This window comes from Amborella trichopoda, chromosome 8, assembly GCF_054954075.1.
Source record: "Amborella trichopoda isolate Santa Cruz 75 chromosome 8, AtrichopodaSantaCruz75HAP2 v2.0, whole genome shotgun sequence".
Taxonomy (NCBI): domain Eukaryota; kingdom Viridiplantae; phylum Streptophyta; class Magnoliopsida; order Amborellales; family Amborellaceae; genus Amborella; species Amborella trichopoda.
This window is the reverse complement of record NC_142343.1, coordinates 39,035,353-39,052,124: the sequence shown is the minus strand read 5'-3', so window position 1 is coordinate 39,052,124 and position 16,772 is coordinate 39,035,353. Positions and strand designations below refer to the sequence as shown.

The window sequence follows — 16,772 nt, the reverse complement described above, 5'->3', positions numbered from 1 at the left end:
GTTTGAAAGGACTATCCTTACTTTTTAATGTTTCCATAAATTATCTTAAATTTCTGACTTAGAAACTTATGATACTGTTGTCATTGTTGCGGGCTCTGCTCAGTAAGTAGTTCTTATTGCACAGCACATTAATTTGATTCATTTAGCAGCCTTTTGCACCATGCAAGATCAATTCATAATGAATTGAACATCTTAGAAATCATGTTTGAGGAGATTCCCTGAGTTCTTTGCCAAAGGCGCTAACATAAGTGCCAGCGGCCATCACGGTTGCGTTAGAAACCTCAAATCCAAAGTTAGCCTTTCATACACTGCATATCTACTTGTCATTTAGAAGAAAGGGGTTGGGGGGGGGGAGCGGAGGGGAGCTGGAGGAGAGGGAGGTTTGAAGCTTCGAATTGATAATTGATATTGGAAAAAATTGGTTAAGCATTATTCTCTAAGTTTCAGATGTGTCAGTCACGCAATTGTGTCCTTGTTTTGTCAACAAGTGCCAATAACAGTAGACACGTGTGTCCATGGTTGCTTTTGCTTTATCGTTCATTGCTTGAACCTTGGATCTTTAGGTTGGAAGGATCCATATAACCACAAAAGCAAAAGGGAGCTTGAGGTTGTATTGACCTTTGCTAGCTTGCATGCATAGTGATATTGGTTTACATTATAGAATCATAGGTAAGGCCTATGTACATGTAGGTACGGGGTTGTGAATTGATAGCTGAAGTGATTGCCACCTTGGGTCGATGACAGGCCTAGGGTCTTAGAAGAAAGGAGTTGTTCGAATTCTTTTAGTTAGATTGAATAATCCAAACCCTCTTTTTACAACAACAAAATTATCTTGAATCACAAGGTGGTTGATATGCTTTAGGGTTTTCTTTGATTAGTGTTTTTATTGGAGGCTTTTAGAGAGGCTGTCTTTTTATTTGGGTTTTCTGTGGAAAATGTTTTTGTTGGAGGCTTGTAGGGACACTGTCTTTTCATCACACTAGTGTATTGGTGTATTTGTTTGGTTAAAGTATGACATTGTAGAACCTAATGCTATATACAAATTAGAGATCCTTAATGAGTGTAGTGGATTTTTGTTGTGTTCTGTTGCCATTCTTCACAAGTTCTTTGAATTTGAAAACCTTTTTATTGGTCATATATTCACTTTCTTCAAATTATAACAATCACAAAGTATATCTAAAGCTGATAAATTGGGTTTGGTCATATTGTGCTGTGCTTTCCTTAGTAAATTGGGTTTCGCCATATTCTGACCGAAACATTAATGTCATTCAAATTTGATTAAATTGGCATTGTCATGAAGACACATGAAACTAAAGCTTTGTTTGCCAGCTCAATTCCCTCAAACTATCAAACAAGTGCTCCATTGTAAATAGTATAATAGGAAAGAAAAGACCTCATGAGGTCTTTTCTTTTCTATTCTAGAAGACGGGTTGGGACTTGCATTTTCAATAGTTGGTCATTTGTTAAAGTTGATTGCATACAGTGGTGTGTTTAGCACGGGAGCTTTTTTAATCTAAGGGAACAAAAAATGCATCTAATTATATAAGTCTTTCCCATTCGCAGCCTATCTGGATATAAATTATTGCGTTAGTAGGCTCGCAGCTTGCTCATTGAACCAGGCATATTATTAAGGATGATCTGCACATCTATTAGCTTGAACTTTGTAGCTATGCATTCATTAATCTCCCAAAACAATTTGATGCAATTAACCACGTATCATGCAAAACAATGAATAAATGTTTGTGTTGCGCCTAAGTGATCCTTAGAGTGATGATTTACTGCAGGTCGTCATAACATGCATGTACATAAATGACAATGATTAACAAAACTGACAAGGCTATGACAAGCCAAGCTGATCCTTGATGTTCTTCAGATTGGGAGAAGTGAAGATGGAATATTATTTTCTAATGGGCACTTTTGGAATCATCATCATCATAGCCTTTTCCCAATTAATTGGGGTCGGCTACATGAATCTTGGTCTTCCATTCTGCTCTATTAAGGGCCATACCCTTAGTGAGGCCATAAGCCTCCATATCTTTTTGGACTACTTCCAACTACATCCTTTGGGCCTACCTCTTGCCCTTTAAAACTTTATACTTGAATTGACTTGCACCTCCTAACAGGTGCTATACTTGGTCTGCGCCACACATGGCTAGCCCACCTAAGTCTACTCTCTCTCATCTTATCGTTTATTGGTGCTACGCCTAAGTTTTTCTGAATGGATTCATTTCGAATTCTATCCCTTCTTATCTTGCCACTTATCCATCTCAACATCCTCATTTCCACTACATTTATTTTATGGGTATATTGTTTTTTGTCCGCCCAACATTCTACCCTATAGAGCAAAGCTGGTCTCATAGTTGTCCTATAAAATTTGCCCTTCAGCTTTATTGGTATGCAACACTTTTGGAATATGAATATTTTTTAAGGGGCACTATTGTAACGTGAGGGTTATAATTGCAAATAGATCAATGACTAACATGAAACTTTCTGTTGTAATTTCACATAGATGGATATGAACATAAACTCTTTGTAATGTGATTAGATCAATGAATCAACTAGTACTGATTGAGATCTGGTTCTTTTATTCAAGAAGTGTTCGGCATAGCTGCATTCTTCTTCTCTGTAATTATCGCAGTTTTGGCTTATTGTTGTTAGTAATCTAATGTTTGACTCAATGGTATGTACTTTTTTATTGTCACGTTTTCTTTGTTGTACATCTCCCTTTAATTGGGTATGTTTGGTGTTCTTCTCTTTGATGACATACTTCGTTTTTTAAACCCAAATGTCTTGTAAATAATATTAGTGATCGTGTGTATATGTCCATGCAGGTGAACCAGTTGATGAGACTCCCAGCAAAGTTTCTATTATATATGGGGTGGTTGGGACGATTAAATTACTTGCAGGTGTTCTTCTAGTATTTCAGAATATTATATGAATCTTGCCATATGATTATCTCGTTGCTTTCATAATAGTTGTTGTCTACTGATATACTTTCCTAATGAAAGACTCATTTGTGCTTAACTACATAGATCACTTGGCATGCATCTGTTCTCCTTATGTTCTTGGATAAAAGTCATGTATAGACATGAACACACATAATTCGGTTTAGTATTTTCCATCTTTTTTTCTTAACCTTTCCATTTCTACCTCCTTGTTCAATCCCCCACCCTCTTCGTTCTCTTCTTTTCTTGTCTCTATCTTATACTTTTTCCTTTGAAAAATCGGAGGACCTATTTGCATGATGAGTTGGTGGATGAGGCAGTGGATAACATTGAGAAATCTGGTGGAGTTGTGATGTTGTGAGAGCAAAATGGATAAGTAGCTAGCTTGCTGATTAGAGCTTGCAGGAAGAGATGATCAGATCAGGCAATGATGCCCCCCCACCAACCGCCCTCCCCCCCAACCAAAAAAAAAAACGAAAAAAAAAGAAAGAAAGAAAAATAGATGATTACATAACTTGAGCATGTCCCTTAGACTATGTCTTAGTGGTTGACATTCCCATTTGTGGTTAACATTGTCATTTGGATCCAAATACACCAAACAAGCTGAGCTAACCTTTTTCCTCCTCCTTTTTACTTAATGTGAACATAACCAGCCAAGGATGTGGCAGTAACATGAATAAAGAAACTAGCATGCTGACTCATTAGAGCTACCTACAAGGGTTGCTTTGAAGAGATGAAGATGTTACTATGTAGATATTCCCTTCATTCGGTTCAACAGAATTACTAGGGTTCCCCAATTCTAACCCTAAAAATCTGAAAAATCCCTTTTATCAAACCAATTCACCAAAACCCACTGCGGACCACACTAAACGAGGTGGACCATAGGCTACCATTACACCCACCATAAGAACAATGCCAAAATCCCACAAATCCAAGGTCATTAGGGTTCAAACACACTTAACCTACCTAAACCTGTCCAATCAATCAAAGCCACCTGCATAATCAGGCTATCTTGACCCAGTTTGACTTAAACTCAACAAATCTAGGCTAAAGAACAAGGTAACCCATTCCCCAGCCTTAGATTGCTCTTAATCATACCTTAATTACCTCAATCAAGTCCTAATAACACTTATCCTAGGTCAACAAAGGAAGGTTTTGAGGGGTATTTTAGAGGATCACATGGCCCTGCCATCCAATCAATTGATAACGGTAAAAAATCGAATTTGGGCGAGCATGTAGGGTATTGGCAAGCACAGTGGCACAAGATGGGCCTGCCATTTCCCAATGATGCACAGAGCGTTGTTATTACGCACCTAGCGTCGTTGGAGGATGGAGGGCTCAGATCTTGCCTCATCCTCAGCCTGATCTTGACATAGTCCTTTTCCTATAAAACTGCCCTTTCCCCCCTAGGGTTGGACTCCTGAGCCTTTGAGACCTACTCGATCCTTAAATCCTTTGGACCTTAATGAGCCTAGGCCCCCATTACCCTAGCCTTAACCCACTGAAACCAGAGGATACCAGGCCATTTATGGGCCCAAGAAACTCGAACTTGCACCCGAAGTCTCCTAGGTAGATCCACTTATACATGCTTCTAGCAAACCATGGACATTAAACCCATAGTACAACAAATTCTATGCTTTTAGGATGTAGTCTCAAGATTGTTCAAACACTATCATTCAAGATCCGGCACCAAAGAAGTTCTATCTCTCTTCAAGTCGGAGAAGTCTGGATCACGAAGCCCACAGTTCTGTTCTAGGCCCTATTCTGGGTGCTGGGCCTATGGGCCCAGCTTAATTAATTAAGCTATCTTTTAGGTTTCTTTCATTTTCCATTACAAGTGCATGTTAGTTCCATTTTCTTGCAATAATAAACTGTTTCCTTCATCTTTTGTGGATTGTTAGCCAGCAAGGCCAGCAGATCATAAAAAGCAGGCTGAAAGGTCCACTTTTGGTGTTCTGTAATTTGATGGAGACCTGAATTTCCAAATATTAGAACATAAATGATCTTGTTTAGGCAAAATCAGAGTTGAGAGATCAGTAGGTCTTTCACCCTCAATTTTGACTATAAACATACTGCTACTGTCTTTCTCCAAACCTTGCAGACAATCAATCCTGAAAGAATCCAATACTAGTGCTGATTAAGCTGTTTGATCAGATCAGTGGATATGAGGGTCCAATGTTAAGAACAACTATTAAACATTCTCAATCTTTTCTAATCTAAATGCAGCATCGCTAACTATACAAAGATTGATGAGTTATATCATATTGTGTGACTTTCTGCTGAACCCGCTACTGATTTGAAAAAGTTTACCTCGAATAAATCATTGCAAATCATTTCTTGACATTTAAATGCATAGGCTTATTAGTTTAGCATTGCCACTAAAATTCATAATGAGCATTTTCACATAAAATTCATGCTGACTATTTTTTCACACTGAACACATTCAGCACATTAATTATCGTTCCCCAGTTTTATGTCAAGTTAACTGTGTGACTGTCTTGTCATAATAACCTGTGTCATATTTATGATAACTAGGATTTCGTTCATATAATCTCTGCCTTAATACGGTATTTTGGTCTCACCATGAAGATTCGTTTAGCATATTGCTTCTTAGCATTTTGCAATTTAACATTCTTTATTTTGATGTTATCTTTATATAGATCTGGATTGGATGCAGGAATGTATCTGCTTGTTATAACATCTAGAAAGCAAGTTGGGACACACAGTGGGTTTCCCATTTTCCAAATAGTATCCATGAAATTTCTCTCCTGTAATGAGGCACTAAAGCAATCTAGCTATCAAGAAGTAAGTTTCATGAGGATATGTTTCCATCATTCAACACTCTTACATGTTACTTAAGTTAAAACATTTTTGGTGTGTTTGTTGGAACCTTTTGGGAGTGGGAGACGTAAGTACCAATAAATCCCCCTCTCATGTTTGTTGCGGGAGCATGGAAGCCGCAAAACGGAAGTGCGGCATTCCACACTCAACGTCAAAAGACGTTATTTTAGGAAGGGGTGGCTTCCATGCTTTGGAAGCCGCTCCTTCCAAAGATTTGTAGAAGTGGGGGCTTCCATGCTTTAGTAGTCCCCTCTTCCACAAGTCAAACGTGCCCTTGGAGTTGTGTTGTTCCCTCAATTTTATGGGAAATGGTGATTTTTATTTGTACTGGACCTGGCTTTCATATATCACTATTTTAATTGATTTCAGCCTCTGAATTCTGCAGAAAAGAGATGAAGCTTACTTTATGAGTCTTTTAAAAACTGTGGAGTCAACTACAGGATTGTACTTCTCATATGAAGCAGATCTGACATTAAAGTGAGTCCTTCTGTAATGTATTTTTGTAGATGTAAGAGGCACATGGTACCCATTTTGATATTGAACTCGTATTTATCCATCTGAATCAGATGAGGCTACCCGACCAGAAAGAGAAGAAAATACATTATATATAAACTTTATGACTACTTTCTTTTTTCCTATTAAAGCTACTTTTAGCAAATTGGTCTTTGGTTAGTTTTGATGGATTAAGATCATCAGTAATATCCAATTTCATATGTCATGAGAACTTGTTGTCTTAAAAAATTGTACAATGATGTCCAACAGTTTACAGAGAACATACAAGTTGCCTCAAAAGAGGACAGTACAGCCACTTTGGAAGCAGGTCAGTTTTCTTTTTCAATATCTTTGATAATTCATCAATAAGGTCTATGTAAAATGAACAACATGTAACAGAGTTGTTTTGGGAATTCTTTTGTATTGGAAACTTTTCAGCCTTTTCTGTCTTCATTTATTTATAATGAATAACTTTGTTTAGCTGAAGATAGTGAAGTTAGCCAGGGTAATTTTGCTCTATTCATGGTACTGTTTGTCTTGTAATTTGGTAATTATACACTTCATATTATGCAAGTAAGATCATCTCCATGCTTCTCAATTCGGTCTAATCTTTTGAATATGTAACATACGAGAAGATTTTGAAGCACCATGCATCTAAAGAAGGTTCCCCTCAAGTGTGAGAATCCTTGTGCTCTCTTTTGTACATAGTCAAATGCATCTTGGTTTGTCTAACAGATATATCCACTTAACGTCATCTAGATGATGCTCGTATGGATGGAGACTTGATTGGCATCTCTAGCTTTTAAGTTGACATTGTAGCAGTGGTTTAAAAAACGGATCGGTGCGTCGGGTCGGGCACTCCGAAAACCCATGAATCGGCGATCCGGATCGGGAATCGGCCGAATCGGTGGGATTAAGCCTTAAAATAAATCCAAAAAAATTGTTAAAATTCATTATAAATGTTGTTTTTTAGGAATCCGATAAGAAAAGGGATACTCTATTAAGAACTTTCATTTTTTCGCATGAACATGTGAATATTGGGATGTTCTTTATCTGTATGAAGATTCTCATCAAACATTTATTAAAACCTAACTAAATACAATATTATACATTGAAATTAGAATTATTGGTTTGTATTTTATTATTTTTTCATGATTTTATTATGCAAATAATAATAAATTTAAAATTTATCTTATAATATCATCTAATTTACAAATCTAATTTATAACTATAACAAAAAATAATACATTGCTTAATTTATAATGTAAAGAAATCAATAAATAAAATATAAGATTTGATTATCATTGTAAGTAGTATAATTGCTAATTATAATAAACATCATTAAAAAATAAGGGTATGAACCTCACAAATAAATAAATCTAATGTGTAATAATTAGTGTTGATAGAAATATAGAATTTAGTAACATAAATTTGCAATCATATTTTAATAAAATTAGGAAAATAAATGAAAAAATTTCATGTTTGCAATGTGAGATAATTGATAAACAACTTGAAATAAATTCTAAAGTTGTATGAACTAGTGTTATTTTTCTCTCTTAAAATATCCCATAAACTAGTAGTTTTTAAAATGTTCAAAAAACCAGTAGTAGTATTATTTTTTGCTTTTTTTAATAACCTATGACCTAGTACAATAATTTCATATAATTATGTTAATTTGTGCAAATTATTATATGGAATTTTATTTTTGTAATTATATGTAATTAAAGATTAATTATATGTACTTTATGTTTGTATAGTATAAAAATAAATAAATGTAATTAATCGTAATAAGGATTGAATATTAAAAATAAATAAATATAATTAATCTTAAAAGAATTATAGACCATTTTATTTTATAGATGTCCTTGTATACGAGAGAAAGATATATTTATGGTACCCACCCATCCCTACTTAATACAAACACCATAAATAATTTGGAATAATTTATAGCCATCATTTAAAAGGGCACGTCAATTTGGAGCAACGTTAGACCATGAGATTGTCCCACATCGAAGACAATGGGACGACAAATGTTTAATATAAGGTGTTGCATGAACTTCAGATGCGTGCAGGTGTTTGGGTTGGCAGAGGGTCACGTGCAATCCATGTAAGCGTAAAATGCGACTAAAAAAGAACAGCATTGAATAAAAAATTGGCGGGTTGCACTGGAGCCGCGATTCCGTGACGTGAGCGTGATGTTATAAGCATTTTTAAATAATAAAGTAGTATGGCTGAGTGAATTCATTTTTTCTATGGAACCGGCACAACATAGGCGATACCCGATCCGGATCGCCCGATTCCAGATCGGATCTCTGATTTTTCAAACACTGCATTGTAGGTAACTGCTTTGTACTCCTTCTCATGGTGCTTATGAGGCACATAGGTTTCAAGATCAGAATGGAAATTTGATTCTGGAATCTAGAATTCAACAAAATTCTGGAATAGAGAGATATATCTTCTGTTGGGTGTAAGGATCTGGGTCATATGAATATTATGTGTCCAAATAACAAATTGGATAGATTCCTTTGCAATAAAACTATTTGTGAGCATTTGCTTACTTGTACATTTTCTCTTGCTTTTATCTGTTTCTGTTATTCCTACTTCAGGAGCTATTTGATGGTGATACCCAGCTGATGTTGCAAGCTGTATCTAAGCTTTTCATATCCTTGTGAGGCAAAAGAGGAAGGATTTTTTTTTATTTTTTTGGTAAATGAAGAGAGAAGGAAGGAAAGGGAACAACATTCTTTAGGACAGTCTTTCTATACGTGTCGATAAGAGAGAAAGCTATTAAACATTTTTTGGTGAATGAAGAGACAAGAGAGGAAGAAGAGAGCAGCCTTTCCTGTACATATGATGGTAGACAATAGAGGAAAGGGTCATGTTATACATAAAGCAAAAATGACATCTCTCTCTACTCTTTGGTCTCTCTTCTTTCTCAGCAGCATTCGTAAATATGTTTGGGCCCTAGGAAATTACATTGCTCTCGACTCTCTCTATTGTGGCTCGTTTAAATTAATGCATGAGAAAATGACATGCTCCCATTTTTAGCCATGGCCTCTCTCTGTCTCTCTTCTTCACAAATGAGTGGGGCGTCTAAGGTGGGCAAAAGTGCTTGCCTTAGGTCTGCCTAGGGAAATAGGCCGCTGCTGTTTGCTGGGCCTCCCTGGACCTAATAGGAGGCCAGGTGGCCGAATTTTCTTTCACCGTGCATCTTCTTAGCTAGTTTCAAAATATGCTTTGCTTTGTGTCCTAAGCCTAAGTATTTGTAATGTTCAGTTTTTTGCAAACTTATCCTAGAGTCTTCTTCCTGTCAGATATTTTTGACCATATGTCTATACCTCTTTGCTTTTAATGATACTTGCTCTCTTGCTCTCTAAATGATCTTTTTTCAATGAAGTTGACTGGAAGTGTCTATAAAGCTGGGTGATTGTTCCATCTAGGCTGATATTAGCTTTTTCAAATTATTTGAATTATCACTTATTCCTAATGCAATTTAGGCTTGCAATTATGACATCATCTTTTTGGTCATAGTTTATTATGAGTTCAAGCATTTCAATCTTTGTTTTATTAGTCTTTCTCAAACAAGTTGTCAGAAAAGTGTACTTTGAAATGGGATGTTTTTCTTGTAAGATGTCAAAGCCATCTGTTATTCATTGTTAAACAATATGAAACTAAAAGTACATTGTGTTGTATTTTATTCTCTTTGACGGTTGGGGCCTTATTCTTTGCTCTTGGAAGCTAGTTCTGTTTACTCTTCATTGGTGAATTTTACCTTTACTTTTGTTTTCTTCATGAAAGACAAATCTGAAATGTAAGACACCTTTCTCAAGTTATTTGTCTTTATACCCAAGATAGATTACCTGATGCATAATCAGCCTCCCCATACATCATCATCATTGTCAAAGCCTTTCGAGACTAATTGCGGTCGGCTACATGAATCCTGGTCCACCATTCTGCTCTATTGAAGGCCATACCCTTAGTGAGGCCATAAGTCTCTGTATCTTTTCTCACCATTTCCAACCATGTCCTTTTGGGCCTACCCCTTGCCCTCTTTGAGCCTTCCACTTGAACTGACTTGCACCTTCTAACAGGTACTGTATTGGGTCTGCGCCACACTAGGCCAGCCCACCTAAGTCTACTCTCTCTAGCCTCTCCACACATCATCTCAACAAATTTAAGTAGTTTACCAAGTCATTAACTTGATACAGAAACTGTCGACCTGGTGAACAAATAGTTGTTGATGCTTTGGTTTTGAGTTTCTGTATTGAGCATGTGCATTATATGTATTTTGTTTTGAGCATGTGCATTATATGTATTGCATACTTGTACTTCTACCAGGTTCATTTCTTTATGCTCTAACCTCTTAAAAGGGAAGTTTACTTATTCTGTAGACACAGACTTTTTTGTAAAGGAATTACCGCCTCATTAGTATGAAGGACTGTTATGTTTCTCTCAGTTAGACATCTGAAGGGGAATCACATCATTTATATGAAAGATAGAGATCCCTTGTGCCTTTTACTTAATAACTATTTTTGAAGTGTATTATACTCTCATCTAATCTACCATGCCATTTTAGCATCTGTTCTACGATAGTACTGTAATCGTATGAAATTTTCTTCTACGTTGCTTGTTATGCTAACTTGGGGTTTTATGGTTTGATATGTATCACTTTTTGTGTTTCAGGTGGATCCTAGGTTTTTGTGGAATCGAAACTTGTTAGAAGAGCTTATTGAGTCCAAAGTATGGATTTTATTGCTTTGTCCCTTTTCATGTGTCTTGGGAGTCTTTGGGAGTTCAAGATATCACGCCGTAATTTTCCTTCTATTCCCTGTCGTTTGTGCAGTTTGATGAGTACATCATTCCATTGGTTCAAGGAAATATCCTTATACTACTTTGCTTGTGTAATCTTATGGGCTCCCCCTGATTTCCATCTCAATTTATTATACAGTATTCATTTGACAATTGCCTTACTTCGCAGAGTGATTCCATATTCTGAAGTGTTTGAATTGTTTATCTTAACATTTGCTTAAGTTTTCAGACTGTGCAGATCACAGTCAAAGGTTCACCTGCACAGATTACCCTAATTTCAAGGAGATGCACACGCCGTCTAGGTAAGATAGTTCTGCCATGGAAACCGATAAAAAAAAATGTTTATATTACTGAATTTAACTTGCCGTTACATGTCATTAGGCTAAGTTGTAAAACTTTGGGTTTCTGGAAAGTAAATGGCACCTTCAGTTCTTTGTTGCCATTATTATTCTTGATATCATTTTATCAGAAACAAAAAAGAGAAAAAGAAAGAAAAAACTTTTCAATTTTCCTTTTTGAGGAATTTAAAGTTCATTCCTCAAGGAAACTGTTGTCATGGTTTTGTAGAAGCCTTCAGTTTGGATTGATTTTGAATTGGGTTATAAGTAAACCACTCTATAGGCTTACAATAGAGCCTCTTGGCTTAGTGTTCCAAGGCACAAGCTCCACAGCATAGCGGCCAAGGTTTGAATCCCATCATACCTTAATCAACAACCACTCCACTCCTCCCTCCATCTGCATCTTGCTCATTTGAGAAAAAAAGGACATAAAGGATAAAGTAAATGGAAAAGTGCTGCATTGTGTTGTGTGGTGTCCTGTATATGAACATATTAGTTATGCCTAATATCCTTACCCAATAAAATGATCATGTGTTTTGTATTGTGAACAATTATTGGCTCTAATGACAAGTAGCAGTTTCATTTTGATCTGTAATAAAATTCTGCTGAGTATTGGATTATTAGGAACTAGAATGTGGAGAAGAGGAGCCAATTTGGCCGGAGACACCGCTAATTTTATCGAGACAGAACAGTTGCTCAATTTTGAAGGTTTCCAATCCTCATATTTACAGGTGTCTACTCTGCCCTTGCAATCTTATTTTTTCTTGTGAAAGTTAAACTTGGGAACCTGGTAAGAATAGATGGTTAGACATGATGTTGTGACACCTGCCACTCTGACCACCTGTGCCTAGACCCATTCTCACCTGCTGTTGCATGTTTCTAAAAGGAATCCATTAGTATATTATAGTGAATGGACAACTTGAATTATCCAGCTATCCTTTTTGAGATTATGGTTATGATTGTATATCTGAATGTAAGATTTTGGTTTGGAACAGCCTTAATGGGAATATTTTTAGTAATGTGCATGTTTCTGGTTTTTATTATGTTCAAATTATACTATAGTTAGTGAACCAATGGTTTGTAGTTTAAGAGTTGTGAAGAATAATTATAATAACAGGAAGCCAGTATTTACCCACAACTTTATCTTTTATTTGTCCATATTATCTGAGGGACCTTGAAACTGTTCCCATATCCCTTGTTGTTCCTCTGCTTTCTACCATGTAATTATCCTCAGACCCCATACTTCCTCTCCAGGCCTTTTGTCCTGCTCCTGAAAACCAGTTCATGACCACCCTATATTCATCTCAATGAGTGGATGCTGAATAGTGCTCCTTGATGACCCTTGAAGGTCCTAGTATTTTTGTTTCTGTTCCTCTGTGGCTATGCCTTTCACCTCATGTGCAGAACCCCCCACACCAATTGCCCCCCCTCCCCTCCCCAACAAAAAAAAAGAAGGAAAAGAAATTAAATTACTGTTCTTGCTCTTTGCAACACCTGTCTCTAGTGGTGACAGCCCCCTAATCTCCCAAAACTGTTGAACCCCTAATTAATGCTGACGAAGTGGGTCCCTGGGCTCCTAAAATTTGACATTGATGTACCGTGTGGTATGAATTTTGGCTTTACCTTGTAAAACTGTAAATAGGATGTCATAGTTATGATCCTTTTTTGAGATCTACCATAAAATAACGCTTATTCCCTTTCTGTAATACTTCAGGTTATCAATTTGCTCCTTGTTTGGCTGCTAATGAAAATGGATCTGCATTTTTTGAAATGCAGATGGCCATCAGCAGGATTTTCAAGCTAACCGCATTTCCATTAATCATCCATCACTATCACCATCCTTTACTGTCAATATAACTCTAAAACCTTCACTAACTTTAGCTCCCTTGCCAAAGCAGAACGACCACGATCATGGAAACTAAAACTAAATTGGCCCCAGAAAACCAAAGCTACCACCAAATTTGGTCCACCAAACTAAACCCCAGCAATTTGTAAACAAGAAACAGACCCAAGGGATTGATGTCGAACCACAAGAGTAGATTGTCATTGTCGAGAGAAGCAGCAACCTGCAACGCTCTAAAGAAAGCCTTTCCTTACTATTTATGCTCATGATCCAAACGCTTCACCGAAATAAAATGGTCAAATTCCAAATTCCCTCTATGAGCTCCTCTTCCCAATACTCTTCTCCACAAAAAACATGAACCACCAAAGCAATAAAAAACATGAGAAACTAAATTTATAGGAAACAATAGGAAACGAACCCTGAAACCCAACAGAACAACATGAACAAAGCAGTGATCTTCGAACGTGATAGAAGTTTGGGAACAATTGGGTCACAATATATAGCACCCATGAAACCAAGAAACAAATTTTATAACCAGAGCATTAAAATGTAAATGAAATTAAATGGAAAAAATGAAAGCACATAGGCCACCTCTTGAGAAATTTTGTGAATGTTTCTCTCTAGAGATTGGATCATCTTCCATTGAGACTCTGTAGAAGATGGTTCATGGATTTTGCCACCCATTTCTCTCTCTAGATTCACCAAACAAACAGTTGAGTTCGGGCCTTCTAGCTCCATTTGAGAGCCAGGACTCAAACGAAGGAAGATTGAACAGATCAGGGCACGCTCTACAACTCCACTGATTTCTTGGCACTCTACAACTCCACTAATTTCTTGGCATTCTCCATTATCGGAATCACCAAGCAACCATGCCTTTGTTGCAGTGTCTTGATCAGGTCAACACATTTGTGTCTCATAACCCTTTGAATCAAACCCAAGAAACTGAAATCCTAGAGGGAGAAAGCGAAAACATACAAATAGATGGAGTTAATATCTTGGAGAGCAAAGGCCAAGTGGGTAATATGGAAATGGGTTTTGGGGCTTTTGATGATGAGAAAGGGAGGCATCAACTGCGACCAGCTGTGAACTTAGAAGTTTTTGTTGAGTCTTGGAGCGAGTGGAGGTAAGGAAGCTGGCCTGCTGTGAACTGAGAACTTTTTGTCTTGGAGCGCCCAATTGGTGAGGGACAGAGGGAGGCCTGAGAGGGAGGGAGGCGTGCTGTGAACTGAGAAGTTTTTGTTGAGTCTTGGAGAGCCCAATTAGTGAAAGTTATCAAATGAAAAAGAAAACAAGCGGTAGAGACCCCCTTTTTAAATTTCTAGTTTGTGATCTTATTTTTAAATGGAGGTTCATTTGATTTAGGCACCCACATAGGCCAAAACGTCAACCCATTTGTTTTCACTTTTCACAAACAAACTAATCATCAAAACACCCAGAACCACTCTTTGGGTACCTTTTATCACAAACACGACGCTTATATGCCTAAACAAATGGGAACCACCAGACATATCTCTAGTGGCCTAGAAGTCAAATAGCCAAGATGAGGGTTAACTAGAAGAGCTGCGAACAAGCATGGATAATAATGCTGGATTAATTATTGTATAGATGATAGAATAACACATCTGATTTACTGTATGATCTCAAATCATGGATGTGTTCTTCTGTGGATATCTCCAATCACAGATATGTTCTTTTGAGGATGTATTACCAGTTAGCACCGATGGCATGGTAGATGTGGATGCCATCTAGTATTACTGGAGCAGCCAGCTTGTTCTGAAACTATCTTGTTCTGATTCATTGCAATCTTCTGCAATACGAGATGTCATATGTGGCTTACAAAGAAATTGCCGAAGTGCTGTAAAAATAGCATATGTATCCTACATCCTTAGTACAATTGACACAACAGAGACAGTTATATCCTTGTTAATAGCACATATAATTCAATCTATGTGTCTTGTATTGTTCATCCCTTCCATTAGTTAAATTCTTGATCCAAGTAATCTCAGTGATAGAATTGCAAATAAATTGTCGAAATATTTGACTAGTGGTTCTCATCGTTTATGTTGAAACATTTGATTGAGCAAAATGAAATGGCATAGTGGGTTGTCTTGTATCTGAAATAATTTTGTATGAGGTAGCATTTCTTTTTTACTATATATATATATATATATATATATATCTAGCAAATATTTGTTCTATCTTGACCAATGTTGGAAAAATCGAACCGGAACGGTTAACCGGACGTGAGCCTGGAAGCGGTTCAACTGGCCTAACCGGTAAACCGGCCGGTTCAATCGTTCTAACGGGGCAAGTCCTGAGTGGTCAAGAAAGTGTTAAAAAAATCTACTAAAATATGAAAAGTATATTTGACGAATGATTAAACAAAGCACATCTAAATGAAGTTGAAAATTAATAAAAAAACAAATTTTAAAGAATCGATTTGTGCTTAGGGGTATTTTTGAATTTTTTTTAAAAAGATGGGAAAATGTAAAAATAAATATCAATGGCCAAAACAATTTTCAATTTTTGCTATAATGATGAAAAATGTTAAAAATACATTAGAAACAAAATCCCTTATTTTTTGAGATTTTGTATAATGTTTTTTAATTTTATTTTAAAAATACCGGGTTGGTCACCAAAACCAATCGAAACAAGTTCCGATCTAACTGGGTGGTTACTGGTTAGAACGATCGATTTTTCCAACAATGATCTTGATAGGTCACCATGCATCTTTAATTTATTTTATTATGTTGACTTTCTATAAACTTGTCCTACTATTGCAACAATTTGATCTATCGAAAACTGATAACGAAGATTAAACTTTATTCATAATTCAAGTTGGTTATGTAGTTAAAAGATTTTCCTGTTATTCCTAACAGGGAATTTTTTTCAACTTCTTTTATGCAGATTCGTGGTTCCATTCCAGTTCTTTGGGAACAAATAGTGGATTTGAGCTATAAGCCAAGGCCGAGAATTATAAATCATGAGGAAACAGTATGCCTAGATATGTGAATGCATTTTCTTCTATTGATTTGATCAATACATGCATAGCATTTGAACCTTTCAATTTGCAGCCAAATGTTGTGGCACGCCATTTTCATGATCTTACGCAACGCTATGGGCAAGTTTTGGTTCTTGACTTGACTGATCAGGTATGGCTTTTATACTTTGTCATTCAAAACATGTATGGCTATGTTTATTTTTTCTGTGTTTAAAATGGGGCTAAAGGACTTTCCAATTTTGGTTGGAGTTTAAGTGTTAGTAAGCTTTTTAATGTTCTTTTTATTTTGGAGAAAATTTTACTGGTGCTGCAACTTAATAGGGCGAATGATTATTTTGAACTCACGTGCTACAGGTGTGAGGAGAAATGTATTTTAAGAGAATTGTGAACTTTTTTCTGCTACAATGTTGTTAGTTCCCTATTTACATTTTTCGTATATGTTTTGGATTGTGTCTAGTCATTCTGATATCTGAAAATAGTTGAAAAGAATTGGTAGCGAGAAA

At 36.4% G+C, this 16,772-nt stretch overlaps 1 protein-coding gene across 26 annotated transcripts in view; it reads left to right on the top strand.

Annotated features, from left to right (window-relative positions):
* The window catches only part of SAC8 (SAC domain-containing protein 8), a 41,768-nt gene that overhangs the window by 1,549 nt on the left and 23,447 nt on the right, over positions 1–16,772 (top strand). For 14 of the 26 annotated variants that reach the window (XR_016060590.1, XR_016060589.1, XR_016060588.1 and 11 more), the window contains 9 exons: positions 2,832–2,906; positions 5,623–5,750; positions 6,172–6,263; positions 6,549–6,606; positions 10,962–11,087; positions 11,317–11,389; positions 12,050–12,156; positions 16,176–16,262; positions 16,343–16,420. Coding sequence is in view for 14 of the 26 variants with exons in the window: in XM_088873618.1 (XP_088729744.1) it covers positions 2,832–2,906; positions 5,623–5,750; positions 6,172–6,263; positions 6,549–6,606; positions 10,962–11,087; positions 11,317–11,389; positions 12,050–12,156; positions 16,176–16,262; positions 16,343–16,420 (824 nt within the window). In the remaining 12 variants the exon portion in view is untranslated. Of the gene's footprint in view, positions 1–2,831; positions 2,907–5,605; positions 5,751–6,171; positions 6,264–6,548; positions 6,607–10,961; positions 11,088–11,121; positions 11,156–11,308; positions 11,390–12,049; positions 12,157–16,175; positions 16,263–16,342; positions 16,421–16,772 lie in introns of those variants that run through there. The other 12 variants (XR_016060599.1, XR_016060598.1, XR_016060597.1 and 9 more) reach the window with 4 other exon arrangements.